The 26375-nt window shown below is 40.4% G+C and overlaps 1 protein-coding gene across 4 annotated transcripts in view; it reads left to right on the top strand.

Annotated features, from left to right (window-relative positions):
- Positions 1 to 23418, top strand: part of gsk3ba (glycogen synthase kinase 3 beta, genome duplicate a) — a 44287-nt gene extending 20869 nt beyond the window's left edge. Inside the window, exons 3-11 of one of the 4 annotated variants that reach the window (XM_023284703.3) lie at positions 816 to 899; positions 9343 to 9453; positions 11856 to 11986; positions 12937 to 13043; positions 13247 to 13344; positions 13453 to 13560; positions 17974 to 18160; positions 19485 to 19608; positions 20137 to 23418. In XM_023284703.3, the coding sequence (XP_023140471.1) occupies positions 816 to 899; positions 9343 to 9453; positions 11856 to 11986; positions 12937 to 13043; positions 13247 to 13344; positions 13453 to 13560; positions 17974 to 18160; positions 19485 to 19588 (930 nt within the window). In that variant the 3' untranslated portion in view covers positions 19589 to 19608; positions 20137 to 23418. The remainder of the gene's footprint in view (positions 1 to 815; positions 900 to 9342; positions 9454 to 11855; positions 11987 to 12936; positions 13044 to 13246; positions 13345 to 13452; positions 13561 to 17973; positions 18161 to 19484; positions 19609 to 20136) is intronic. The other 3 variants (XM_023284700.3, XM_023284704.3, XM_023284702.3) reach the window with 3 other exon arrangements.
- The last annotated feature ends 2957 nt before the right edge of the window (positions 23419 to 26375 follow it).

The raw sequence follows: 26375 nt of genomic DNA, 5'->3' as shown, positions 1-26375 counted from the left end.
GGGGTCCACGCTCTCCCAATGTTACACAAGTACTTTAGATCAAGTCATCACAAAGCACTGTGATAAAGAGGAGGAGGAAAGGAAGGAAAATGGGAGAAAATATGAACTATAATGGTGCTGTTAAAGCTTTATGCAATGCTTGAATTCCTGCCCACCCTTGAGAAAGTCCATATGCACAGCCATTTTCTGCATGGACACACTGTATATGAATATAGATGGAGTGCCTCTACCAGGGTTCAGTGCTTACATTTTGTTCTAGTGGCCCTGAACAGGCCTGTAGCTCTTCACACTAGAGGATACGAGATAATCTTTACTTTGACTCTCTTATTTTCACATCCTTTTCTGCTTTCTGCTTTCCAGTGGTTGTCTTTTTTATTAGGTTTTGTTGCTTTTAATGTGAACGGGAAACAAGCCACACAGTGCTTCATTGTGTCATCTCTTAGCCTGTCAGATTGCTGCTTCCACGAAGGAATGAATGTCCATTATTTTTCTGTTTAATAGCATTCTTTTGCTGCTAGCACATCCGTTTTGCTCAAATCTTGACAAACTGGCACATTGACTTGTGACAGTGACGTCGCTGTCAGTGAGATTATTGTTGAACCGGATGACTAAGTGTGTGTTTTCTGTCATAAGACACAATAATATAGTGTTTTTTAGGCGCTGCAGCTACTCCTTAGCAACACTAAATACTCAAAATAAAGTGTTCTGCAGGTCCAATGCCAAGCTTTGAAGATAACTTGAAGACCACAGACTCAGTTACAGAAATATATATGAATCTTCGATGTAATGCGCTTCTTGTGTTTTGTTTTCTACAGAACCGTGAGCTGCAGATCATGAGGAAGTTGGACCACTGCAACATCGTCCGCCTGCGTTACTTCTTCTACTCCAGTGGAGACAAGGTCAGTTGGCTGCTTGTTACCCTTCATCTGCTCATCTGAGTGGTGCATGTTTTAGTACAGTGGTCCCTCACTATATAGCTGTTCACTTTTCTCACTATTTTTATACAGATTTTTAAATTGCATTTGGTATCATGGATGTTTAACGCGGGATTTTGCGGTATATAGGTATTTTTTTGTATTTATTATTGTGGCGTTGAATGATGCTGGAGAAAGGGTATCTGCTTTTTATGCACTCTGTAACTGGCAGATGCTTTTATTTTGACACGCACAGAAAGTAGCATCATAGAAATGTGACAGGAAGTCATCAAACACACTTCACTTCACACTCACAGTCCTGACAACGTAACACTTAACCAAACTAGCTAGGCTGACTAAACCACAAAAACGCAATAACCACAATAATGACATTTAAACCCCAACACCCCGAACTCCCATGGTGCATTGCACCACAACAATTCAGTCATAGTTACTGGCTCTGCGATCGCTGCATTATTTTAATTATTTTTGCAGGAAAATAAGCATTTTGTAGCCTAAAAAAATGGAAAACAATATAAAAATACATAAAAAATAATAATTAAAACATATTAAAAGCATATTTATTCTAAATAAAATGCGTAGCATACAGCACTGGGGGCTGATTGGCTCAGCAATCGTAGCATCAGTCTCCTCCATATCCCGTGTATAGCAGCATTTAGCATCTCGCTTTGTCCATTTCACATAGACGTCTGATTGCTGCATATAGTGTTGCTCTGCGATGTTGTGTGGGGAGGGTTTATAAAGCCTTAAAATATATATAAATAGTAACATAAATATGGTCGCTACTTCGCAGAGACATAACAAGGAAATGGTTGTAAGTCTTGATTTCAGCGTGTATGAAATCTGACTTTGGAGCGTCTTTTATCAATGTAACAGACAACAGATTTATTACATCTGGTGCAGTATGTAATGACGTGGCCTCAGGTCTTAACCACATGGATCCTATAAAACATAGAAATATTTCTAAACATATTAGAGCTTCTATGGGTGCAATGCAGCTGAAGGGTTTTGGGATATCTGTAAAAGAAGTCATGGTAGCAGCATGTAGCCACAAGCGCATGCTGACAGTGGTGATTTAGTAATTGTAGTCATGAAGGGTCTAAAAAGGCCTAATTTTCAGTGTAGCAGCTATCCAAATTATATGTATGTGTTTGAAAAAAGGAAATAAATGGCCTGGTTCATGCAACGAGTTGGTCTGGACAGTGAAGGTTAAAAGTGAAGAATCCAGGTTAGCAGAAAGACACTTAGACATCACCATACTAAAACTGAATAAATAAATAATATTTGTAAATATCTGCAGCATTTTCTAATAATCGTCTTCAAATTGGCTGTGCAAAATGTTCTATTCATCCCACCCTGAAACGACAACAAAACATGTAGAACAGTGGGTATGATACACTAAATAATGCTTCTTTTGTAATATAAAATCTGAATATATGAATCCCCCTGAACCCTGTTGATCAGTGTTACATCTCAAGAACACAACCTCTTGCTGGCATTGTTTTTTACTTCTGGAATAACTGTGTTCTATAAACTTGGCGTATTCTGTCCCTGCTCTGTTTATGACTGCTTGAAGAACCCTTCTTTTATTTTTCATCTTCAAGAGCACTTTAAGGTCCACTGGACTCTCTGTGTTTTAAAATGACTGAGCACATGGCTTTGATCAGAGTAGTAAAATCATTTTGCTTTCTCCCAGTCACAGTCAATCTTTTGTTGTCCCTGGGAATTAGCTTTTCCTCTTTGAGTTTCTTTTCATGCTTTCTTTGTTGCCTTTTGAACCGTTGTGCCTGTCAGAAGCGTCGTCTCTCATCATATGTCTGCCTCCCGGCCCTGTTGCTCTTAATAGATATAATAGTACATAGAGGCCGGCGTGACAGGGAAGTCCCTTCTGTGCCTCGCTGTCCGTCTCCGTCGACCGTTGGTGGTCCCCTGGAGACTACAAGGCTGGAGGATGTCATTCAGCTAGCTGACAAACAGGCAGAGGCCTGCGTGTCAAATATAGACCCACATGGACTTGGCACACATGCTGTCGGGACTATACCCATGACGCTGCAGTTTGGAATGCTCCCCTGCTGCACACCTACCGAGGCTAAGAGAGCTGTTGAGGATTATAGGGGAGGGCCGATAGTGAGGATGGGTGGGAGCAGAGCGCACTGAAAGATGGTCAAGGGGCATCTGTTTGCCCGACAAGAGGGTGCTGGCTAATTATAGATTTACTCGAGCCCTCCCCTCCTAACGGGAAGCTCCACCTCCTTCCCCACCCCTCGCCTTATGCCATGTGCCCATTGACCTCTGAGAATCGCGGCTGATTCTTGGTATACTGACACACTGGCAGGTGTGACGCAGAAAATGACGCTTCCCGGCTCGACTTTTCACAGTGATTTTTAGATAGATTGCGAGGTCTGATTGCGTCCTTTCACCTTTGTACCTTTTTAAATCCCTCCCATACTGTGGTCCCTTTCATGTATCCATTCCCCCCCTGCTTCCTCCCCGTTACTGTATCACTTGGCTAATTATGGAGACTGGCACCATGTTGCTGGTATGGGGATTTACTACCGATAGAGCCCAGACTGAGAGGAGGGAGAGGCTGAGTGAAGTAGGCAAAAGGTAATGTCAGAGGTTAGTGGTCGGATGGAGACTTTCAACAGGTTGGTGGATAGATGGCAAATGTGTAAAATAAATAGAGAAATAACTAAATAAGACACTGAAAAAGGGATGAAATGAGGTCGGGCCAGGTGTAGGCGGGGGCCGTTTGCGTCCTGAAATGAGGGTTCCTGCTGGCTGCAGATGTGACACACAGGAGGACTGTTGCTACTCTATTTGTCTGCATGTGCACAGGTAGTCTTATGTAACGGCTGGCATGTGGCGTGCCTGATGCACACGGTGTGCTTTTGCTTTTACCCTTTAACCACTTGTATAATAGTGTGTTTAAACAGAAGGCCACCGGTCCAAACAGCGTAGGCAGGTAAAGCAAATAGTCGCTTGACTTTTATCTCTTCAAAATACGAAGTCGTAATGTGAGTGCAGGTAAGATGTTGGCTCTCAAAAGCACATCTATTATGGGAAAATTGCACACAATCGCTTCCAGCAGCCTGGCTTGATTCTCTGATGTACAGAATTGGCAGTAGGTTTAAAGCTACTGCTCTCAATTCCTTCCCAAATTGTGGTGCATGTACAAAATTATAAAGGAGTTACAGAATTCATAAGCCAGCAGGACATGGTGACAAATCAATAGCAAACTTGGTTGTCTTCCCATAATCCCCAGAACCAGTCTTTCTATGGAGTCACACAACCTGATACCAAGTCACCTGTGTGTTAGTGACGATGTGGTCATTTTCTTTAATATGGGAATATGTAATCTTCTTTACTACTTTATAACTGTTATATGTTAGTGTTACATAGCAAATGCAACTAGATGACACTCAGCAAATCTGGACATTTTGGGACTCACTTTGCCAACTTGGTAATTTAGCTGGAGCAGAGATAGAAACAGTCTGCTAGTTTTCTGTGCTGATGATTGCTAATGAGCATCTACTTCAGTTACTGGCACTTTCAAAAGCCTTTCAACAACAAGCTGAGTCAGTCATTAGCGCAAAAATACTTCTGCTGAGGTCCTGTATCACAATTTCTGTCTCATCTTTTGCTTCTTTTATGCAAAAATCCTGCTATATTGCCAGTAAGACAGCCCCAAGTTAATGCTGGCTTTGCTTGTTTACACAGAACCAAACAAGTCTGGCTTAATGGTGCCCAAGTGTGTGATTTTTAAAAAGCAATTTAAACACACTGTAAAAAAAAAGGAAAATTTTTTTTTAACAGTTTGAAGTCGTTTTGCGGATTTTCCCAGTTTTGTTAGATTACAGATAATAACTGGTAAAATCTTTGAAAATTTGATACATTTTTGGACAAAAAAAAAACTAATAAAAAATAAATGTAAATAGCATCCACATTATTTTCCCAATGACCATAAAATATATCTTTTTTTTTACTGTATTTAAATCCACAAAAAATGGTGTTATTATATAGATACTGAAAAAAATAAGGATTGAAAAACAGTATTTTACTGTTATTTTACGTATTTTACAAATTTTTGTAAATACACATAATAAAATACAATATAATAATAATAATAATAATAATAAAATAAATTCAGTGAAAAAAGAACTATTTTTACTTTTTAATTGTTTTTTTTTCCAATTTTTGTATGTTACAGTTACTGCTGCCAAATTGTCACCGTCTTTTACAAGATTTTTTAAAAGGCTCTCACGTGTAGCCTTAAATTTTTAAATATTTTAGATTTTGCTGTGCTTCTGCTGCATATATCTAAATGAATATATTATCTCAAAGTGCTAAAAACAAGCGATTAACATGAAACCAGAATCATTACAGTAGTCTGTTGTTGCACTTGATATGAGGAGCATTTAAAGATGACTGGATATGAATACAAAATACAGAAAAAATAGCTAAATAAGGGGTCACATGGGCCTGCTGGTCAATTCTGCTGCTGGGTCTCCTTTCAGTTTAAGCTGGATGTGTAACTCTGTGGTTGCCGGAGCCATCAGGCAACCTTAATCGTTGAACCCTGCATACGAGAAATGTATTCCAAACACATTCGCGGATGCTGATACACAGACTGTGGTTGAGTAGCGTTGCTTCTGGGTAATGACTCAGGTCCAGTGGGTTGGTTGAGCTGCCGCATTATCTTGCAAAAAAAAAAACCAGTGATCTGGCTGTGTCCCCTGCACATATTTACACACTTACTCTTAGATGCATAGAGTGCCATGTTGCAAGTGTCCTCATTAGTGCGTGTCAAAATAAGGATTCATTCGCCGTATGTCCCTCCAGCCTTTCCAGTGCAGACTCATTAACGCTGACTGTTGTGTAAATTTCTTGAATCATACGGATTGGCGCGAGGTGCTTTGTAAGTGTTGACTTGCGTAGTGTGTCATGTGTGACTGCAATAAGAGGTGCAAGACCAAGAGGCACAAATAAATGTTAATCGAAGCAACACTTGTGGACTTGCATCCTGTGTAACATATGGCATAGATTCCCTCAAGTCTTTTACGCAACGTTTGTGTGGCGTTTGTGTTTATGGAGCCCGTCGTTTCAGGTGCGTGTGTTTTTCTCACCAAATTAGAGGCTGAATTATTTAGCTGGGAGTGAACAAGGAGCCAATCAGATCCTCGCCTGGCTAACCTTCTGGGAACAAGCCAAGGAAGTGGCTTTGTAGTGAGGCAGGAAGTGAGTCATCGCTGTTGCTAGGCTAAATATAGCTTTGGTGTCGCTAGCAGGAGGCGGAACAGCCTCTCCAGCCGTCACAAACGTTATCAATGGGAGTTTTGCTGGTGAAAGGGAAATTACTGCACACACTCATGGCTGGGGAGGAGAGAGAGACATGCAGAAAGAGTGCTAAGGAATGAAAGAGATGCCAGTGACAGATTAGGGTGCAAACTGAAGATATCTGTGCCAATGTGCTGTTCGGGAAATGCTGCTCATCGTCACCAGCATCATCATCTGCCTCCCAGTCTTTAAGGTGCCAGATTTGTCTCATTCCCCCCTTATATGTGTAATTATCTGAGCGGGAGAGAGCAGTCACTGCAAAGCGGGACATTGAGCTGACAGAAGTGTACCGTACAGTCTGTCTGGGAGCTTTTTCACAGGGCCCGGCTCACTGATTGTGCTTTGCAGAGCTGTGGGGAGCCAGTGCTTAAGCTGCATGTCGAGCAGACTGGTAACGCTGCTAACAGATGGGGGAGAGGAGGCAAAAGGATATGGAAAGTCAGTTCCACACCAGATAGGAGGCGGAGAGGAGGCAAAAGGAATAATTGATTTAGTGTCATTTTGAAGGCCTGCTTTACTACCTGAGGCTCTATGTCTCACAGCTGCTTTTGATGGCTGGACACTGATCAGCTGTACTAGTCAGTGACACAGATGTAGCAGAAAGTGCTGTAATTCAAAGATGTAGAGACTGTAAAACACATTAGGTGGGTCAGTATATAATTGCGTGACTTTTTGTAATATAGTTGACAGGTATCATAGTTGACATTTTTGCTGTTTTCAGGCCTAAAATCAACATGGCCGCCTATAACCAAACACCACATGGCATTTTTTCAGAAAGATTCTTCTAAATATTAAATATACAATTGAGTAAAATTGAAATTGAAATGTATTTATGAAGATATTGTAGTAACACTGTTGACACTTGACTCACACACTACTTTATATTAAATAACTCAGAAAGCCTTGGAGTCTTGTCAGGCTTTTGTTCAGGAGGAAATGACATCATGTGGAGCAGGTCATGTGATCTGGAATTAACACACTTCCTTGAGAGGTGTTTTTGTAATGGTGGCTTAGTTGAAAGTGATTTCTCGTACACAATTATTTTCCATCTAAAATTTGATATATTGCCAAAAAAGAAACATCTGTCATGATTATGTCAACTTAATATACAGAACACAATCAAAACGTTCCTGAATAAGCTCATTTTATTATTGTTTAACTAGTTAGAAGGTGGTTGTTGTCAAATTTGGCCAGTTATTTGGTTGACATTTTAGTGATATCCAGTCATTTTTTATTAATAAGTGATTGTTTCCATAATAAATAATTATGGAATTTGTAAAGATGTGATCATAATGAACATAATAAATATTATTTTTTTGCTTTTAATAAAAATGTATGCAAGATATACCCCATGGACTTCAAGAGTTCCTCAATCATATATAGATATATTTTTCATGAATTAACACTCCTGGTTCCAAGTGTGGCGATGGGATAAATGACTGGGTCATAGTTAACCCTTAAGCTTGTGATAGGAGATATATTTGGCGTGTCCAGAAGTACAGTTTGTCACAGGATTGCAAGTTCTAAATAAAACATACTCGTGAATTTGCCTGAAATGCCACAACTGCAGGTGAACTTTATAATGTATCAGTTTGGCAGCAAGCGAAAGGTGCATCATCAGTTAAGTGCAACACACGTATGACTTTTTACAGGTAAATGAATCAAGAGAAAGCTGGCAGTATTCTGCTTTTTATTTTCTGTGAGCAATAGCAACACTGAATTGATCTCACTAATAAGCATTCCCCGTGTATCCAGAGCCTGATATAGCTTATCCCTCTCCTCCATATGCTTCAGTTGCTTTCCAACAACTATTTAAAACACATCAGTGAGCCACATTGTTGCACTGGTTGACATGTTCTCTCATTACCACAAACATGGCCAGTGTAGTTTATTTTGGGCAGGTCCCACTTCACCATTCTGATGCCATAAATATGGACTAGAGGACCAAATGTGTATTCATGCCCTGATGAAAATAGTCCCCTGCAAATACACTGTTTATTCCAGTTTGAGTAATGGAAGTGAAATCAACAGATGTTGCGTAGTTTTCTTAGAAAGTGCCTAAGAATTTTTTCCCAGAAGCCAGATTTCTGTGATGAAATGTCTGCTGTAGGAATTCTTTTGCTTAGTGCTGAATGTGATAGAATAGAGAGGAAGTATGAACTGTTCATTTAGGGCTTTTTTGGTATTTTTAGTGGGTGAAATCTAAGTAAAATGTAAAATGATGCCAGATTTGTCTTTAATATGCTTATGAGGCACTTTTTTCAGACTCCACTAATCACAGATTCAGCCTTTCACTGATAGCTGATTTATTCATCCCAACCCTTAACCAGGGCAAAGTGTTCTACGCAGTGAGCTCTGTTCCTTCTAACACGGCATCAGGGACGAGCGGAAAGCTGTGAATGCATGAATGAGTTTGTGACTAATCTCCTTTGTGACTCTATAAGGTGCTTTGTGTCTAAAAATATTTCTTAACTGTTGCGTTTCGGTCTGAGATTCTCAGCGGTGATTTATGAGACAATAGTCTCACAAAGGAACCGTGATGCTTAGTGTCGGCCAGCTCCGGCCAGAATCAAAGGAAAAAGGAAGTCCTAGAATAATTGGGTGGAGAACCCTCACATACGGCATCCTTTTCGGGGTCAGCGCGCTCCAGAGCAGAACGTGAACCTCCCCGCCCTCCGACACCGGCCTCGTCCAACCAGGAAGCCAGGAAATGATGTCACTGTCTGCGGCCACTGTTTGAGCGCAGGCCGTTGTGACGCACGGTTGTGTGCTTCCTGCCCTCGGGGGAGACACAATGGATCCCCAGTTAGACTGTGAAAAAAAACCATCAGCTCGAAGACGGCTTCTTTTATCAGGAAAAGATGCATCACAGCTGAGAAGCTGCAGACTGAAAGTAGTAATTTGACATCAACAGGCAGCTGACGTGAAGTAGAGAGCATGAATGAGATTTCATTCTGTCAGTTTTGTTGGATTTTTTATTTTTTTTTTGTCTTGCTTTATATAGCAGTTCTGATATGTTTGTGTGCTGTTATGTTTGAGCTAATTTTTTCTTGTTTTCTCTCTCCAACAGAAAGACGAAGTGTATTTGAATTTGGTTCTGGACTATGTTCCTGAGACGGTCTACAGAGTGGCCAGACACTACAGCCGAGCCAAACAGACTCTGCCCATGGTCTATGTCAAGGTATAAAACACGTGTGTGTGTGTGTGTGTGTGTGTGTGTGTGTCCAGAATAGTCACGGCAGGAAGGACTGCCCTTCATTTAATTAACTAACTTTAATTAAGACTGGGAATAGACCATATTTAACCAAACTCCTATACAGTGTCTTATATATCTTTTTATGTCACTCAGTAGAGTGCTGTGGGGATGTTTCGTCACTGACAGCATTTTGTTTGTTTGTTTTCTACAAAATTAAATATTAATCCCATCAAAGCATTTCATATCCAAAGTACGCGTTATTTTATTTTATTTATTTATTTTTATTTAGCCTTTATTTAACCAGGTCGGTCCCACTGAGATACAGTGACCTCTTTTTCAAGGGAGCCTGAGAAACATTATAACTGCAACAATTAAAAACAGACAACACCAACTCACTCAACAAAACAAATAAAATGCATGCTAGATTAAAGCACGGGATTAAGAATTTACATTAAAACAACGTGTGATAAGTAGCTGCTGCAAAATCTTTCATACAGTTTTTAAAAATTCCAGGCAACAGGGGCAGAGTACATAAAACAGTGTTTCCCAAATTCAGAATGAACCTTTTTCATTTTTTATAAGCATCAGACCCAATAATGCAATTTAGGCTTCATTGTGTTTGTATGACATGCAGCTGAAATCCCTGTTCTCCAACATTAATATGTTTTACTAATTATTTGATTTTATGCAGCTGCTTGCGGATTTTACTGGAGTCTCAGTTAACCCTCTGCATCTCAAGCGGTTTTTCATTCTTTTTTTTTTTTTAACTCACCGTTGCTGAGCTTTTCACTGCAGTATAAACTCTTGCTCTGCGTAAACCAGCCCGCAGTTCAGCCCAGTTAAGCAGAAAAGTCCCTGAATTTCTGCGATGTGACTCTTGGTCACAGCTGAGTCATTAATGGCTTCTTGGTTGTGCAGAGGAGCACAGAATTTTTTGTGTTTGACAGAACATGGTTAGAGCAAATGCTTTCATTTTAGCTCATTTTGACAAATTGACATGCAAAATAAATTGATTTTGATGAAATATCACAATTTTAAGCTTAGGTTTGCTTTGAAATGCACGTCACAAATGAGTAGTTCTGTTTTATAGTTTCTGGCTCTCATAAATGAAGTTAATTTAGTGTTTGTTTTTTAAAGGTAATCATGGTGGCAGTTTCTGGGGTTCAGAGGGTTCATCTCAAGGCATAGAATGTCTTAAAATTCATGAAGTAGTTTGAAGTGTGAGGGTCACTTTTGGACAGCTGTTATTTTGTATCTCAATTTGAAAACCAAATAACTAAATAAGTAATTGTTGGTACTAAATAAATAATTATCTTTCTGTGAGTGTATCCAAGATTATGCTTGGGTGTATTTTTTTTAGAGTATAATCATTCTTTTTTTCATATCGACCCCAAATTGTCCCTAAATGAATCACGCATTTCATATTATGCTTCATCCTACATTCTAAAATCCACAGATGTCCCTCTAAGATCTGTTATTAGCTTGCTGACAAGGTGGGAGGAATTTCAGCTCTACAGACTAAATATAGGCAACATAGAATATGATTTTACAACCAAAAGTTTCTCCTTGACCCAAGGGAGATTTTCTACATGCTCTTTTTCTTACCCATTTTTTTTCTTAGAATATTTTGTATGGAACAAAATCATAAAGAGCACAACAAAATATGCAAAAACAGAATTGCACATCACCCGTTTCTGTCTGTATTAGAGCTTTTTCAGTTTGTATAAAGTGTTCCTGTTGTGCTTGTGTGTATGCTGTGCGCACAGATAAGACTTTTAAAGCATTTTTCTGGCTCTGACAGATGTGTGACACAAATGTGAGAATAATTTGGCAAAAAGCTCATTGCACACCTTCAGTCTGAACCTATCAGTGAAATGATAATAAAACTCCCACACTTTATTAGTCTCACAGGACAGAAGAAACACTCACTGTTACCTACACACACCAACATGAATGTTCAATAGCAGGAAATTAGGCATTAGAAGAGCACAAATATAATGTCTGAGATCAAGACTGCAACTTTTAAAGAACAAATTCCAGATTATTTTGAAGTCTTGAAGTTTAAAAACCACATAAATAAACATGTATTTCAACCAGAACCTAAGGATCTTTTTTTAAATGTAACATCCACAAAAATCACTATTTTCTGATAGAATCTGGTGAGAGAACAAGACTGTACAGCTGCAGAGACATGATTTATTTTATCTTTACGAGGCTCGCTGTCGTCTGAACATCTGCTGATAAAACGTCATGCACTTGACTGGACTGAAATAGATTCTTAAGTGGTTGTTTCTAGACTTAACCCTGCAATGAAAACTGAGCTTTCTGTAACTGCTCTAACCTTTGTGTGTGTGTGTGTGTGTGTGTGTGTGTGTTTCCCTGTGTAGTTGTACATGTACCAGCTGTTCAGGAGCCTGGCCTACATCCATTCGTTTGGTATCTGCCATCGGGACATCAAACCCCAGAATCTGCTGCTGGACCCAGAGACAGCCGTGCTCAAGCTCTGCGACTTCGGCAGGTGAGATACGCTTTTATAGTGGTCTGCTTTTTCCTAGCATCTAGAGGAACACTTTGAGATTTAGCAAAATATGCTTATTTGCTCTATTTCCCAGATTTAGATGTTCAGATTGATACCACTGTCATGTCTGAGCTGTAAACTAGAAGCAGGCCTCAGCAACCAGTTAGCTTAGGTTAGTCGGATAAAGAGGTCTCCTGAATGTGTCAAAGGAACGAAATCTGTCTACCAGCACCTTTAACCCTGTAAAACCACTGTGGCAAAAATACACCGGTTATACACACATATATATATATATATTATTTTTTGGCTAATTTCTTTCTATATTTAGTTTATATATATATATATATATATATATATATATATATATATATATATATATATATATATATATATATATATATATATATATATATATATATATATATATATTTTTTTTTTTTTTTTTTTTTTTTTTTTTTTTTTTTTTACATTTTTGCTTAATTTTATTTTTTCCTGTATTTGGGTCTTACAGGGTTAAAGGTCTTTAATTAACACGATGCGTCTCGTTTCTTGTTGACGTCTCTGCTGGTTACTTGGCAAGTAATTATGCCTGTTTCTCTAAATGTCAGACTACTCATTTAAAGCGTTATGTCCTTCGTCTGAGACATATAGACTTTATAAAGTGTTAATATTGCTGCAGACCTGTAAAACATGAACAGGTTAAACTTACAGAGAACTGAATTGAGTGAATTTTTGAGTCTGAATGTAGCGACAGTGTGAACTTCCTCTGCAATTTGGCAATAAATATGATACTGTTACACGCTGTAATTTAGGATAAGTAGGCGGTAGTTTAATACTTCAGTCTGTTCTTAAATCCTGATCACAGAGTGTAACTTTGCGTTGATATTTCCATTCTGTTGGAGTATGGGGATTGTGATAATGATGATTATATGCTTTGATTTTATGTGCAGTGCTAAGCAGCTGGTCCGCGGAGAGCCTAATGTGTCCTACATCTGCTCTCGCTACTATCGAGCCCCTGAACTCATCTTTGGTGCCACTGACTACACTTCCAGCATAGGTAGGCTGACTCCAGCTGCCACCATCCACCCTTAACCCTTCAGCTACTCAATAAGCTTTACTTCAGCACATAAATGATATGGTAATCTATAGATAAACATGCATTTGGGCTGAGATTTTCTGTGTTACTTTCTGTGGCCGTTTCTGCTCCTCTGTGTCTAAATGGGACTTCTTTTTCTTTTGGTGACCTGCCTTTTCCTCTAGATGTGTGGTCAGCCGGCTGCGTACTGGCAGAGCTGTTGCTAGGACAACCAATCTTCCCTGGTGACAGTGGAGTGGATCAGCTGGTTGAAATTATCAAGGTAAGGCTGACCCACATGGTGCTGGGTGCAGTATTATGAAGTTTGTTTCTTTTTCATGAGTGAATTCAAGCTCGTAATGTCGCTAAACTTAATGATTTTTCGTTCCAGGTTCTCGGCACCCCGACCCGAGAGCAGATCCGTGAGATGAACCCCAACTATACCGAGTTCAAATTTCCCCAGATTAAGGCACATCCTTGGACTAAGGTGAGTCAACAGGTACAGGAGCCCTTTTACTACTCTTTAAGATTCACCGCTACAGCATCTCGCCATTGTTGTTTTGTGCCTGCTTGCTTCTCCACAGCCATCCAGCATCATTATCTCCATCCAACAGAGCAAAGTAGGAACCGAACAGCTCCACACACCACACTTAACCTGAGCTTTTAGACTCTGTAGAGAAGAACTGATGCAATGAAGTGATACTGAGTTTCCAGGCTAGAAATTCAAAATCTGTTGCTTCTTCTCTTCACTAGGGTTGGGACAAAATATCGATACAGCGATTTGTCGTCGTCCTTCCTCATGCGATATGAATATCGATAGACTGGCACCAAATATCGATACTTTAAATAATACAGGGTTATTCTAAAAGAATGAACCGGTTTCATTATGCACAAGTATTTTACTCACAATCAACTTTTATTTCCTGTCATACAAGCGTTCAGTGTGTCCACCACCTGAAACATGGGCGACATCAATGCGATAAGACAATTCCTCCCAGACATGTGTCAGCATATCATGATCCACTGAGTTCATTGCTCTTGTTATTATTAAACATCAAATAAAAGTTGATTGTGAGTAGAATACTTGTGACTTGGCTGGAGTTTTCCGTTGCTTTTCCTTATTAAAATATTGCGTAATGAAATCGTTTCATTCTGTTTGAATAACCCTGTATAACAAGGCGCTCTAAACCCTGCCGGATTGCTCTGCCAGCTGCCATTTCCCCAGCATCACTGCTCCTGTCGTTCCCCCCAGACGACCACACAGTCTCTGCCTGGATGTCATCATGCCTTGCAGATATCTCGGCATGGATGAAAAAACGCCACCTTCAACTTAACCTCTCCAAGACTGAGCTTCTTGTCATCCCAACTAGTCCATCTATTCAACAAGAAATCAACATCCAACTTGAATCAACCCAACTGAAACCCACAAAGTCTTCCAGAAACTTGGGTGTCATGATCGATGACCAACTAACCTTCCAGGCTCATGTGGCCTCTGTTGCTCGGTTGTGTCGATTCCTGTCTGAACATGCAACACAACTCCTGGTCCAGAATCTCGTCATGTCACGGATCGACTACTGTAACTCCTTACTGGCAGGCCTCCCTGCATGCACGGTCAAACCTCTGCAGATGATCCAGAACGCAGCAGCACGTCTGGTTTTCGACCAGCCAAAAACAGTATATCACCCTGCTGTTTACATCGCTTCTCTGGCTTCCAGTTGCTGCCCGCATAAAACTCTAACACTTGCATTCAAAATTACAATGAAACCTGCTCCCTCCTACCTGAACTCTCTCATACACTCCCTCCCGCTCACTATGCTCGGCCAACAAAAAGCGGTTGGTCCAACTACCACAACAGGCTGGTCGATAGCTGGACTCTTCTCTTCTGTGGTTCCCCGATGATGGGACGAGTCACCAGACTCTATTCGATCTGCAGAGTCTCTCTTAGTCTTTAAGAAAATACTAAAAACACAGCTCTTCACTGAACACCTTTGCACTTGACAGACTGCAAAAAAATAAAATAAAATCCTATTACGTCTACTTATCCAGGTTGTTTACTCTTGACTAGATCCTGGCTTGTGTTGTATCTACTCTCAGATGTAAGTTGCTTTGGATAGAAGCGTCTGCTAAATGAGATTGTAGAACTGTAGAATTAGTGACTCCATATGGTGGTATTAATCACATGAATGAGGGAGATTTGAGGGGAAATTAATTGACCGAAGAGGAGTTTGTACAGGTATAACGGCAGGCAGCAATGCTACCATAAGAGACGCCCCATCCACATTTAAGTCCAAAGTGTGGAAACATTTCGGCTTTCGCAACATTGAGGGAACAAGCCAGCTCAACAAAGACTATGCGATATGCAAGAAGTGCCTCGTAAAAGTAAACAGGCAACACCACGAATATGCAAACGCACCATCCTGAACTCCTCGCCGAGAAAGTAGCTGGTGCGACTAACGTTGCAAGTCAGCCTGCAGCCGTGAATACAGTGTTAAAAGTATTATTTATTGGGCATTTTTGCCTTTATTGTATAGGACAGTGAGTGAGAGAGACAGGAAACATGGGTAGAAAAATCTGGGAATGACATGCAGTAAATTGCCCTGAGCAGGATTCGAACCCATGACCACTGCATCAGAGACTATAGCCCCTGTTCATGGGTTGCCTGCCCAGCCAGCTGAGCTGTCCAGGCACCCTGTGACTACACTGTTTAAAGCAAAGCTTCATTTCTTGTCCCTGAAGGCCGCCAACATTACAAGCTCCATCACTGGGTTCATTTGCAAGGACCTCCACCCGTACAGCGTGGTTGAAAATGAAGGGTTCCGAAAAACGCTATACTAGTTGCTGCAAAGCTCTGAAATGTTCCCAGGTTTATGTAAAACACCACTGAGATGTTCTTAGGTTTGCATAAAAGAAGCTGGTAAATTGTGAAATGTTCCAGGTTCATAATACAGGTTGACAGGCCATAAAATCTGTCCAGATGTACACAAAAACGAGCATAAAATGTGTATAGGTTTGCATACACTAGTTGGTTATGCACTAAAACACCTTTTTAAAAATTTGCCTTTTACCGTAATGTTCAGACTATTGAGCGCACCTGAATATAAGCCGCACCCGCTGAATTTAAAAAAGAAAAAAAACTTTGTACATATATAGGCCACGCTTGTCTATAAGCCGCAGGTGTCCACATTGTAACATGAGATATTTACACAGAAAGATTTTTTTAAATTTTAATTAAATAATGCTTTTTTCCGAACAGTGCCTGTAACACGGCAGTAAAACACTTTGAGTCAGTTCTTCATGTTACCGACTCCAACGTCTCACCATGGATTCATTGATGCCAAGCTAACATGCAGCAGCTCTATTTCCTTCTTTGACAGGCAGATCGATTGCCTTTAACCTAAAAGCTACATCTTATGCATTTCTTTGTGCGTTTTCCATGATGAGGGTGTGTGCATGAAGCGCAAAATGACTGAAGAATTTAGTGTGAGTGCGTTTGATTTAATTCGAACAGTTTCATTGGTCCACTGTGATCTGTTCGGTAATTTCATTGGTCTGATGTGACGAGGCTAAATGTATTGGCGGCATGAAGCTCGTTAGCCTGTAAAAATCTATAAATTAGCAACATCATTGTTTAGGCCATAGGGTTCAAAGCGTGTGAAAAAAGTAGCGGCTTATAGTCTGAAAATGACTGTATAAAGAAATGTGTTGGCACGTGTGGACATTAGTCGTAAGTTGTAGTCGGTGTGTTTGGAAAAGAGGCCTATGGCAAGACTATAGACGGTTTTTGTTACATGTTTCATCATTTTGTGTCAAATCCAGTGAAAGTGACACCAAATTGCAGTAAATAACTAAATACTTAACGTTTTACATGTATTTTGTGTTTTTCAGTTACAGATATCAGGATGCATCGTTATGTGATTGTCTTGCAATATATCGATAGTCGCAGTATTGCAGTATTGTATCGTGAGGAACCCTGTGGTTCCTGCTCCTACTCTTTACTGTTCTTTTTTATTGCATGTTAAGTTATTTTTAGCTTGACACCAGGTTGTATGGGGCCTGTTTAGTCATGCAATATGGCTGCTTTGTAGTCTTGTCACATGGCTTCTTGGAGATCCTTAGGAATTCAAAGGTAACGCCTATCAAATTTACAGTCTATCTAGTGTTGTCGAAACCAAAAAAAAATGCACATTCATCGAGCCAAAATGGTGTTTCTCTGTTTATTCATCACAAGTTGTAGCTAAACATTTTTAATTATTAAAACTAGCAAGTTGGATGGAATGTTTTAAGATTTCCGAGTAAAGATTAACTCAGAAATGGGATCAGGACGACTTTGAAAAGGCTGTTAAATCTGTGCCGTCTCAGTTCCAGCACAGTGTTTGGAACCACAACATCCAGACTGACCAGAAATGCCACTCTTTCAATCACTGAGCTGTTATCAGCTTCAGATGTCAGCCTGAAATGTCATCCTGCCATGTTATTTCTCCGCTTTGAGCTCTCGTTTGGACGCTTGCTGTCAGTTCTATCTGCCACAAAACAGGTGGTAAAATGTAAACGGACGTTCTCCCCTCAGCAGCCCCACACTCTGCTCTTTCATTGGAAAATAGTCGTCCAATCAGCAGGCAGCAGCAGGTCCTCCTATTCACCTCAGAGGCACCTTGCTGTGGTTCCTCTCTGCTACTGCATTTAGTTTACAACTGCAATCAAATGCATTCATTGACTGATTTGTGACCTTTCATAAAAAATACATTGAAATGGCTGCATTAGCTTTCATCCTTCATCCGCTAACCCTTTATACAACATGTGCTCTTTTGTGTGTGTCTGTGTTAATGGAACTGAAATATCTCCTTTTGTTTGACAGCGCTGTGGAAGAGACTTCACAAGATCACTGTTGACTCTGTCTCTGATTGGTATTCAGGTGTTTCGGCCACGCACGCCGCCAGAGGCCATCGCCTTGTGCTCTCGCCTGCTGGAGTACACACCGACGGCCCGCCTCACCCCTCTAGAGGCCTGCGCACACTCCTTCTTCGATGAGCTGCGCGACCCCAACGTCAAGCTGCCCAACGGGAGAGAGAAGCCCTCACTCTTCAACTTCACCACCCAGGGTACGCACACACGACAAACACAAACCATTAACATGCACTCAGAGTAAAGTACAAACCGTAGAGTGTCATTTTGCATTGTAAAGACAATTTATAACCATTTTTAAAAGAAAAAAATCTAAAGGCCTGGAGGTATGCAGTCTGAGTGCTATTGATTTGAAATACATTCATTTTTATTTTGTTTACATGGACTTGTCCCGACTTACATTTGACGCACAGCAAGCTGCAATCATTCTGAGTGTTCAGAAATGCACCACTTTTATTTAGTTTCATTATATTTTAGTCTGAAGGGTCACACATCTAAAAATATAATATTAATTACGAACCTGTGTTACTTTTCTACCGGATAAAGAAATTAATATTATATCTAAAAATAGATACTGCTCTAAAATTATGTGATATTAGCTCATATATTCTTCAGTAACATTTATATAGTATTTATCCAAACTAAATCTTGAGATTTTGGTCTGCTTACCAGGAGGGTCAATATATAATTGCGGGACTTTTTGTAACATAGTTGACAGGTATCATAGTTGACATTTTTGCTGTTTTCAGGCCTAAAATCAACATGGCAGCCTATAACCAAACACCGCATGGCATTTTTACAGAAAGATTCTTCTAAATATTATATATACAACTGAGTAAAATTGAAATTGAAAGTTATTTACAAAGATATTGTAGTAAACCTGTTGACTACTTTATATAAAATAACTCAGAAAGCCTTGGAGTCTGGCCAGACTTTTCTTCAGGAGGAAATGACATCATGTGGAGCAGGTCATGTGATCTGGAATTAACACACTTCCTTGAGAGGTGTTTTTGTAATGAGTAGCTTAGTTGAAAGTGATTTCTCGGACACAGATACAATTTGTTATTTTCTATATAAAATTTGATATATTGCAAAAAAAAGGAAACATCTGTCATGATTTTCTCAACTTAATATACAGAACACAATCAAAACTATTTTTGAATCAGCTCATTTTATTATTATTTAAAAGAAATTTAGAATTAGAAGGTGGTTGTTATTAAATTTGGATGGTTATTTGTTGACATTTTAGTGATATCCAGTCATTTTTTATTCACAAGTGATTGTTTCCATAATAAATAATTAAGGAATTTGTAAAGGCATGATCATAATGAACATAAAAACATTATTTTTTACTTTTAATAAAAGTGAATGCAAGTTATATCCCATGGATGTCAAAAGTCCCTCAATTATATATTGACCCTCTATTATGTCTTTCAAATTTATTCATGTCAGACATTCGTGTGGAGTTGCAGGTAGCTGTGGAACAACATGACATAACATATTCTGTTCTTTGTCTTTCAGAGCTATCTAGTAATCCGTCTTTGGCCTCCATACTCATCCCTGCTCACGCCCGCAGCCAGGCTGCCGCCTCCACCCCAACCAACGCCTCTGCCACCACAGGTTAGAGGCACGCTTCCTCCATCAGGTCCTTGTTTTATGTGGCTGCTCGTTCTATATTTGTCACTTTGAAGTGCTGCTTGTGGCTTTTGTTACTGCAAACATGAAAAAAAACATTTCATTCCCTAAAGGCCAAATTATTATTATTATTATTATTTAGTTTTGAGTTGAGGTGATTTTAACTTTAAAAGTTGTTGTGTGTTAATGTGACACTGAGAAGCACTAAACGCTGCATTTTAAGTTGTTACTCAGTGTCAGTTTAGCACATTTATGCTGCAATCACTGTAAGCGTTGGTCACTAAACACCTCCATTTGGGAACTAAGGGCCTCATAAGTCTGATTCATAGCAGGAGTTGAAAAAGGGGGAAAGCATTATTTGGGCCCTTTAATTCACAATGTTTTTCAGTCCAGTTTGAGGTGCTGTGAAGGTAATTTACTCACAGACACACTGACTTTTGCTTTTTGCTCTCACTGCGTCTCTGTCTGCCTTCTTCTAATTCCATCTATGCATCTGGAACTGTTTCACTAAACGACTGTCTCCTCTTGCCGTTCATAGATGGCAGCAGCACAGAGCGAGGTCCCAGCACCACCACCGCCGCCGCCTCCGCCTCCAACTCCACCTCCTGAGCCCACAGACAGACCGACCGCCCGCCCTGCCCCGGTCTCAGCCCCAGCCCACAGCCTCTCCATTGCCCTGGCCAGGGGGTGAGCTCTGCTCAGCTCTGCTCCGCCCTGCTCTCCTCCCCGACAGCAGCGGAGCGATGCTGAAGCAGTCCGGGTTCAACAGCTAACCGACTACCCCACGCCACGACCACGAAACCAAGCCTACCCGACCTGCCTCGTTTCTCCCCTCCCCTCCTCCTCATACAGCTGTTTGAACTCTTCTCCATCCTCCGTCAAAGACATCTCTCCGTGCCCTTTTAACGGGCAAAGCGAAGCGCGGGGCCAGAGGTGTTGTCAACTGTACTCTTGATAAAAGTACACTGTACATGTATACACAATGCTAGCCTGCTAATGTTTGTAAGAGGACAATCTGTAGAAAAGTCCTAAGCTGTTCACCTTGGCCTCCCTCCTTATCTGGCCTCCCCCTCTTGTCCTCCCCCCCCAAAGCCCCGGCATTGTTCCATTTTTCTGCATCCTCATCCTTTGACCTCTGACTCCTCCTCCCCATGTGTCCCCCTCCTCCCTCCTCTCCCCTTTGGTTCCTTCTGTAGTGCATGGCCTGAGTATGGTAGGATCACCTGGGGGTCGCCACGCCCTCCCACCTCCACTTCTGCAGACAAGGCATGAGGCTCACGCACGCGTATACACACATACACACTCACGAACAGACACGCACACATCCCCACACACATGGATGCATGATGATCCTGACGTACGTGGAAAGAAGCAGTTGATGTTCGGACAGTTTTGTTTTTGTTTTGTTTGTTTCTTTGCCTGGGGTTGTTTTTAAATGGTTACCAAGTTGTTTTATTCAACTTTTGTTTTAATTTTTTTTCTTTTTGTTTTTTAAACTCCTGGGCAGATGTTTGATTGCCATGTGGAATGGATGTGACATGTATCTGGTCCTGTGTGCTTGTATAATATATACATACAATACAAAACAAACATGCATACATACACAGTTTATATATTACTTTTCCTTATGTATAAAAAGTATATATAGATATATGTATATTAACTACAATGGTTCAGAAATCATTTATGGTGAGCTCATATCTGGCAGAGCAGTGGCAATATTTGCTGCTGCCTAAAGACAGTAGATTTAGATGAGGTGGTGTTTTATTTTTTTGTTCTGTTGTTTTTTTTTTTTTGTTTGTTTTATTTGCTGGAGTGTGGTTAGATTCCAGCAGCCACTTCCCTGTTCTCCTGTGTTGTCTGTATTAAGGCTGTAGATGGATTTAGGGCATCGCTCTATTCCCCGTCTTTGTACCGACTCTGTAACAGCATCTAGACAAACTCTGCTCTCCCGTCTGAAACCTCCCTCTCCCCCCCCCCTCTCTCTTTCTGTCTCTGTGAAGAATTCAAGATGATTCGTTTTCACGCTTTTTTCTTTCCTCGTCTCTTTCGAGAAGTCCCGCCGGTGGTCTCTGGCGCACCACTGACTGCCTCATGTGTTGTGACCACTGACTGAAGTGTTAGCCTCTTAGCGTCGTCGCTCCTCCACCTGCAGCACATAGACCCCACCCGGTACAGTCCGTCGAAATCGTCTTATTTACAGAGAATACTCACTACATTTAAAGAAAACAAGAAAAAGAAAAGAAAAAAAACTGAATTTGTATATACAGTATAAATGCTCCTCACCAAAATTATGACTTGTATGTTGTTTTTTTATGTTGTTATGTTGATTTTTTTTTCCATGTTGTGTTCAAGGTATGTATATATGCAGACCCATGTACTGTTTATGAGCAAAAACAAAGATGACGAAGGGTGGGGAAAGGAAAATAATAATGAAAAAGATTTAAAAAAAACAAAAAAAAACAGAATCAGGGCAAAACTGATGTGTTTATGGATATTGTAGATGATGATGATGATCAGTTTTATCCAGCCATATGTTCAATCTTACCTGTACAGTACAGTAGATGACAGCTGTATTATTGTAACAAGAACTAGTCATGTATAGTGTAACTATAGTTTGGAGTGCCTTTGCTTTCATACACCTTCGCCTTGTTTCCACCCTCACCTGGCCCCGCCTCCATCACCCCCCCACCCCACCCCCTACTCCTCACCTGATATTGTGACTCTCCCTTTGGTGCTGTTGAATGTCCTGCTATCCTGCAACACACACGATCCCTCACCGACACACACACACACACACACACACACACACACACACACTCCTCCACTTCAGTCCCCTCTTCCACTTGCACATCCTTCTCCGCCCTTTTCATTGCACACTTAATGTAATATACAGACGTTAATTGTAAGGATATTTTTCCTTAACTGAAGATACAGTAGACGAGTGTTTATTTTAATAGATGTTTTATCTCGGACACACATGTATACCGCGGTTCCTCGCACGGACTCCGGGGTATGAAGTGGGTGGGTGGGGTGTTGTGGATGGCAGCAGGGGGTTTTAAAAAGAAGATAAAAAATAAATAAAAGGCCTCATATACTGTATATATACAATACAGTACAGTTTCTGTATTACTCACAGTGTTGGTTCTGTTACCAAAGCCAGACTATGATGTAGTTGTGATGAGTCATCCTCAGAGGCAATAACGCTCTTTCTTCTCTCTCTGGATATTTTGTTGTTTCTCTGTCCTCTTGCTTGTGTCTCCTCCTGGTTTGCATATTCGGGGGTGGATTCAGTAGCACCTAAGGGGTCGAGTCATGTAGCCTTTTACTCCCGTCTCCTGCTTGCTGTAATTTTGCATTCATAAACGTGTTGCTACCCTCCACCACAAGGTTTGACCACTTCACCCTGACCCCTGACTCCGGTTCAATAAAGACACCACAATGGTTACCAAAAAAAAAAAAGAAAGAAAAAAGCGAGTATATATACTAGTATAACACGTTTTACTAGCATATATACCAGTTGAACATGCTAACTGGGTTTAACTGGGGTTAAAGAAAAGAAAAATCTAAGAAAATACAACAAAAACATCCTGTATAACAGTACTACTACTACTTGAATGCCTCTGTTTGTGACTGAAATTTTGTTTCATTTGTTTGTTCGTTTTTTGGTTTTTTTTGTTCTTTTTTTTCTTTTGTTCTGTGAAGGTATGCTAAATGTGCGCCTCTGTAAATATTCCCTCTGCGTGCTCCGAGGAATAGTTCCCTGGTACTGTAATTTGCATTAAATAAAGAGTAGGATAGCCTTGAAATGATCAAGAAATGTGTCTGTTTGGTCATTCTTTTAGTGTGTTGGCAGTTGTCTCTTGATAAAGCCAATTAAAATCATTGTGTGAGGAAAAATTCACTGCAGAGATCTATGTATGCAGCTGCTTAGAGTAAAATTTTGGACTGAAATACGTTTGCATATTAAGAAAATTAGCAGCAGAAAATTACTTAACGTTTTTGTTACATTGTCCGTATTATACACTTAGATGTCACTGCACCCAGTCAGCTTCTTAAACTTTGATAAAAGTTATTTTAAGCCTCTTTTTTTACAGATTTTTGACCCATATATTAGCTTTAGGTTAGCTTCTAAAAGGTTTTATAGATATTAGCTCACATGTTTGCTGTGACAACAATCAGAACGGGATTTACTGTCATCTTCTGTGCAAGTGTGACCACAGCGGGGCAGTGTTTGTCTTATTATGCTGTTAATTACCTAAGACACGTCATCGTACAGCTGTGCACAGTGGATCAGTGGTTAGTACCGTCACCTTGCAGCTTGAAGATCCCCAGTTCGTGGCCTGGGTCTGGGATCTTTCTGCATGGAGTTTGCATGTTCTCCCTGTGCATGCGTGGGTTCTCTCCGGGTACTTCGGCTTCTTCCCACAGTCCAAAAACATGCTGAGGTTAATTGGTGATTCTAAATTGTCCGTAGGTGTGAATGTGATAGATTCCAGCACCCCCATGGCCCTAATGAGGATTAAACGGTGTATAGATTATGGATGGATGGATGGATGGATGGATGGACATCATCAAACAGTTCAATCTCAAGAACACCTTCATGTCAGTTTTATTTACAAGTAATGTTGAGATTTTTTTTGTTTGTTTTACAGATATATGTACATACTGGAATTAGAACTATTAACAAACTTTGTTAAACTTATTGCTATCCTACTTGTGGTTTCTGTGATTTGCAGGTAGTGTACAAAGAGCAGATGATGGATTACTATTCCAGCAGGATTTGACTCATTTAGACTGAGAGGAGCAATCTTCGTGTGTTATGAATTTTGTGCACTTTATGCATAAGACCATTACAAAAAGGAAACATTCAGTTTTGGGTCTCCATTATTAAATAACTGGGTCATTCTGCCTCAAGTCACTGAATGCCACATGCCTGACCGTCTTCAATTTGACAGATTTTGTGGGGAACATTGAGTTGTGTGTGTGTGAAATTTGGGGTCATGGGTAACATTAGCTTTTAAGTTGAACATTTTTACAGAGTGGAGAGGTCATGTTGATTTTTCTATTGTTTTCTTCGCTTCAATCTGTGGATCAGGTGCCACCACTTGAGAAATAATGTAACTAGAGTCCTGAAATTTTGCAGACTCACTCTTACGCCCCTCCAAATAATTGAATTCAGGTGTTCCAATCACTCCCCTGGCCACAGGTGTATAAAATCAAGCATCTAGGCTTGCAGACTGCTTCTACAAACATCTGTGAAAGAATAAGCTGCTCTCAGGAGCTCAGTGAATTCAAGCATGATACTGTGATAGGATGCCCTCTGTGCAGTAAGTCCATTTGTGAAATTTCCTCAAAACTAAATATTCCACGGTTCAGTGTTCGTGGTATTATATCAAAGTGGAAGCAATTAGGAAGTGGTAGGCCACGTAAAATCACAGAGAGGGGTCAGGGGATGCTGAGGCACACAGTGTGCAGAAGTTGCCAACTCTGCAGAGTCAGTAGCTACAGACCTTCAAACTTCGTGTGGCCTTCAGGTTAGCCTTCAGATTAGCTCAAGAACAGTGTGTAGAGAGCTTCATGGAATGGGTTTCCATGGCCGAGCAGCTGCATCCAAGCCTGACATCACCAAGTGCAACGTAAAGCATCAGATGCTGTGGTGTAAAGCATTGTAGAGCAGTGGAGACGTGTTCTCTGGAGTGACGAATCACGCGTCTCTCTCTGGCAATCCAATGGACCAGTCGGGGTATTGAGGTTGCCAGGAGAATTTTACTTGCCTGACTGCATTGTGCAAAAGTGTAGTTTGGTGGAGGAGGGATTATGGTGCGGATTGTTTTTCAGGAGCTTGGCTTGGTCTCAGTTTCAGTGAAAGGAACTCTGAATGCTGCAGCATACCAAGACATTTTGGACAATTTCATGCTCCCAACTTTGTGGGAAGAGTTTGGGGATGGCCCCTTCCTCTTCCAACATGACTGCACACTAGTGCACATAGCGAGGTCAATAAAAACATGGATGAGTGAGTTTGGCGTGGAAGAAAACTGACTGGCCTCCACAGAATCTTGACCTCAACCTAATAGAACACCTTTGGGATGAATCAGAGCGGAGACTTGGAGCCAGGCCTTCTGGTCCAACATCACTGCCTGACCTCACAAATGCGCTTCTTCACAAATGTGTTCTACATGCAATGGGTGGGCCAACTCCATATTAAACCCTACGGATTAAGAATGGGATGTCACTGAAGTTCATATGCGTGTAAAGGCAGACATCCCAATATTTTTGGCAATATGGTGTATGTGCATGTGGACTTCAGTAGCTTTGATAGAATAATAGAATCCAGTTCTGTGATTGTCTAAATTTGGTCAATGTTTTTTATTCTATTCCGATATTCCACCAAACATAAAACCTTTATTGTTCACCCTCAAGCTGATTTTTCCCCCGTGATTGGCACCGATAGGAGGTTCACAGCTTTAGAGGAATACTTTATGAGAAAAATGTTTTTTTTAAATTACGTATTTTGCATTTATGGTCAATATTTAAACATTTTCCAGGTTGTATCCTTGAAGACCATATGTACATATCAATGAGCCTACAAAATTTCAGGACTCTAGCTACATTATTTCTCAAGTTATAGAAGAAAACGGCGCAAAAATCGTCATGACCCCACCCCTCTTTAAGAATTTTTAACTCAAAACCTGATGTTACCTATGATCCCAGACTTTACACATTTTACTCAATAACATACGCTTGCACAGAAAAAAATTGACAAATATAAGATGG

The sequence above is a fragment of the Amphiprion ocellaris genome, chromosome 11, assembly GCF_022539595.1.
Source record: "Amphiprion ocellaris isolate individual 3 ecotype Okinawa chromosome 11, ASM2253959v1, whole genome shotgun sequence".
NCBI lineage: Eukaryota > Metazoa > Chordata > Actinopteri > Pomacentridae > Amphiprion > Amphiprion ocellaris.
This window is presented reverse-complemented; position numbering and strand designations above follow the sequence as displayed.